The sequence below is a fragment of the Lactuca sativa genome, chromosome 6 (genome assembly GCF_002870075.4).
Source record: "Lactuca sativa cultivar Salinas chromosome 6, Lsat_Salinas_v11, whole genome shotgun sequence".
Classification (NCBI taxonomy): domain Eukaryota; kingdom Viridiplantae; phylum Streptophyta; class Magnoliopsida; order Asterales; family Asteraceae; genus Lactuca; species Lactuca sativa.
The window spans coordinates 25,700,145-25,704,597 of record NC_056628.2 but is presented as its reverse complement, the minus strand read 5'-3'; the positions used below and the strand labels follow the sequence as shown (position 1 = coordinate 25,704,597).

Genomic DNA, 4,453 nt, shown 5'->3' with positions numbered 1-4,453 from the left:
ATCAAATTGAGAAATCGATCAGAGATAGGATGTCGCAACCGAAGTCGAAATCAGAAGTATATGATGATTTGGAATTGATAACTTGATGTTTTTAACATTTTTAAAATAGTTTACTTGTTTGCACTCAAACTGTTTGATGAAATGCATAAACTAAATTAGCACGTTATATTCACATATGAATATGTTTTCTCACCTGAATCAGTATATGATTATTAAAAACACAAAACAAATATGCAAGTCTGTATGTTATTCATATGTGAATAACATATAAAAATTATATATATTTGTCAAAATACCTTCAATATTCATAAGTGAATATACCTTGTAATATTCATATGTGAATATACTGCGTAATATTCATAAGTGAATATATCATCTAATATTCACAAGTGAATATACTCTGTAATATTCACATGTGATATACAATGTAATACTATGTAATATTCACATATGAAATATCATTTAATACTCATAAGTGAATATACCATCTAATATTCACAAGTGAATATACTATGTTAATATTCACAAGTGAATTCATCGTCCAATATTAAAATTGTTATATTCATATATGAATGATACTTAGATTGTAAAAAAAAATCATACTTTTTATTCATAAGTGAATAACGAATGTACTGTAATAAAACCTGATGCATTGTTATTCATTTATGAATAACGATAGCTGAAAATATAAAAAAAATAAATTTTTTATTTTATCTTAAAACTATATCAATATGGATGTCTATTTGTAGAGAATAAAAAATCATGAATTTTGGTATATTTAAAATCATTTTTTGATAAAAATAGCTTATAAAAATTAAAAAAAAAAAACGAAAAAAACTATGTTTTTGTATATATTAAGGTAATGATTAGCATAGTTTAAGGAAATATGTTATGTTAGAAAACACATGTGTATTCTTTCTCATTTCCGCCGGTACGTTAGAGGCTTTTGTGGCAAAAATAAATAATTGGCTGAAAATGATTCCCCTATTCTCAACATTTTTTTTTCTCAATTGAACTCTCCCCTATATATATATATATATATATATATATATATATATATATATATATATATATATATATATATATATATATATATATATATATATATATATATATATATATATATATATATATATATATATATATATATATATATATATATATATATATATATATATATATATATATATATATATATATAGGATCGAAAGTTAAGCAAATCCAAAACAAATCTAAAACGATGACCATACTCCATTTAGACGTATGAATGGTTACATCTTCATCCCTCTTCTTCAATGAACAGTTACAAGAATCATGATAACGGATCAGACTAGGGATGTCAATGGGGACAAACGGAACATGAATTGCATCCCCCGCCCCTGCCCCCAAAATTTTCTCGTTCCCCCGCCCCCGATTGATTTTGGGCTAATTTATTTAGGCTAAAATAAGTTCTTGTTTGGACTAAAAGAAACTATTTTTTTGGATAACAAATAGATATTTATAACATAATTTTACATGTTACAAACAACTTAAAAACATGTTTTTTGTTGAATTTTTGTACGTAAAAATCATTTTATTGTTTATTATACTTATATAATTATTATATGTCAATTTATATAATTTATTAACGGGCCCCCACGGGGGTTTCGGGACAGGACTACCAACCCCCACCCCCGACCCTGATATTAAAATGGGGGTTAACCTTGCCCCCGCCCACAATTTTTTCAACAAATGCCCCCATACGGGACGGGGCCCCCACGGGATTGGGGTCCCACGAGACTTTTTGACATCCCAGACCACATACAGAGCGATGCCTAGGAGGCCTAGTATTAAACATCTTCTGTTATTGATTGTTACTAATTAAATAATACAAGAACCATATGTAGACGATGAATACGGTTGAAGATGATGATCACTACAATACCACATCAGATAACAAATCATACGGGTTTTATATGCTTTGCATGATTTAATGGATTCGATTTAATCTTACCTTTTCGATTTAATCTTACCTTTATTAGTTTTGTCAAATGACTAATCTACCCCTTGACTGAAATCAGTCAATGTAAATGGATAAATATTGATCTAATTGATGAAACTAGTTCTTATATTTACATATCAAATATATATATATATATATATATATATATATATATATATATATATATATATATATATATATATATATATATATATATATATATATATATATATATATATAATTAAGATGATATCATTTATGGAGAAATGCAATCATACATTATACATTGAAAGTGTATTCATAACAGAGACATTACAAGTATGTTTTCATTTATATAACGAAGTAGACAATAAGATAAACTAAAACAGAAATTCGACAATGATGTAATGGATTTTGGGTCCCATTAACACTTTCTATCAAATCTGAAAATTTCCCGAGATTGAACTATACGAATTAATTTCATTTTGAAATTTAAAAATCGATGTTTATGTTTATATATATAGACGCTGCTCATTGTATTGTTATTTTTCAGATATTCACAATGGGAGAAAGCTCATCGTCACCACGAGGGAGAAACTTGAGTGATTTCATTGATCATAATGCCTCATTTTCTTCCTCCTCTTCAGTAATGAAGCTGTTTGGTGTCGCCGTCACTGATGGCGGCATAGCTCCGGCGACAGAACAACCAGACTGTGACAGCAAAAGATTCGAGTGCCAATATTGCAAAAGAGACTTCGCCAATTCTCAAGCATTAGGTGGCCATCAGAATGCACACAAGAAAGAACGGCAAAGATTAAAAAGGGTGCACTTCATGAGTAACCATCACCGGCGTTTTGCAGCGCCGGTGACCATTATCAATGCACATGCAGCAAGATCTGGACATTTCCAGCAACCGCAGATGGCGGTGGTGGATCACTATATATGTCCTTCGTCACCACCACAGGTACTGTCCGGTGTTCCTCTAAGATTTCCTAGCAGGTTTTACATCGGACGACCACAGCATCTCAGCCTTACCACGGCTGGTATGAGTTCAAATTCGTCAAGGATGATCGAAGCAGCAGATGATAACGGTGATGGTGTAGACGTTGATCTGCATCTTTGATGGTTCCAGCTGCGGAGCTGCCAATAACTTTTATTTTTTTATTTTTTGTTTCTAAATTCTAATTAATTTTGGGTTATAATCTAATTTTGTTTCCATGTTTTGGTATTAGTATATCTCTTATATCAAATATTAATTGAAGCATATGTTCTTTTTCTCAATTCTGACTTAAATATTGGTACGTAATCTCTCCGAAGTTGGGATAAAGAGCTAAACCCTAGCGAGGTTTTGATAACAATTATTATTTTTAATTTTTCTAATTTTTTAGAGTATATATTTACAAAAAAATGACCTATAATGCTAACATAGTTATCGTGTTGTATACATTTAGTCTTATTGTTTTTCTTTTCTTGTAAAATAAGCTTTTTGACTTGTATATTCGGTCGGTCCTTATGACCAGCTACTTTAGGTTATGACCGGCTACTCCAGGCCAAGTTCTTAATTCGTACGCATTTAGTCTTTAATGTTTTTTGTTGCAAACTAAATTATTGTTGTTTGTGTACACATTAAAGACCGGTTTTCTTTAGGTTTTGTTTACATGACATCTTACGTAGAACAATAATTAATAAAATGTTCTCATACATGGCTATTCCCTCACTTATATCAATAACATGATTCACGAATCGGTCAAAGAATGGTGGTGCCCTGGTTTTCTTCAAGAAGAAGATGTTTTCTTTGTTCCATCTATTTCAATAGCATAATTCTTTGTGATCTTTGCAATAGTGTATGCCTTCTCCTTTTCTTTAGAAAAACTTTTCAAAAGGATATTATTAGGTAAATCTTGAGCTTTACTAAGCTCTTTGATATTCCCAAAATATGGCTCTTGGAGCTACAGAAACCCATCATGTATGAAGCCAAATGATATTTATCGTATAATGGTGATCAAATCACACACATGTTATTAAAATAAGGTGCAAGAGTTAAAGGTGGTTTTATTGATTTTATTTGGATAATCCTGGGATAAAGTTAGTTGATTCTAATTTCACTTTTTGTTGGGTCATATGTCACATGGATGATTTTGTCCTCGTGATAATCTCTTGTTCTGTAATGGTAGGTTAGTGTATTTTTGATATGGATTGCAGGTTTATGAGTATTAATGAGTCTTATTATAGATTGCTTATTTGCAAATTACGTATTAACAAGAGAATTTTGTTGGGTATGGTCGTTATTACCCTTGGTCAGACATTGTTCCAATACTATCAATCGGAGCACTTATGATGTTAATTATTGGGAAATTAGTACTTGTATATTCTTGAAATTAAGAAACTTAACCTACATGTGCACTTAGTTATTGTCTATGCATTTGATTTTAAGAAACAATGTGAAAAAACATATGCATTAATCTAATGCGTATACAGAGTGAAGTACAAACA

The 4,453-nt window shown here is 30.2% G+C and overlaps 1 protein-coding gene across 1 annotated transcript; it reads left to right on the top strand.

Annotated features, from left to right (window-relative positions):
- Positions 1-2,334: 2,334 nt before the first annotated feature.
- On the top strand, positions 2,335-3,241 carry LOC111895211 (zinc finger protein GIS3). The gene has a single exon (XM_023891314.3). The coding sequence runs from the start codon at positions 2,463-2,465 to the stop codon at positions 3,081-3,083; it is 621 nt and encodes a 206-aa protein (XP_023747082.1). The 5' UTR covers positions 2,335-2,462; the 3' UTR covers positions 3,084-3,241.
- The last annotated feature ends 1,212 nt before the right edge of the window (positions 3,242-4,453 follow it).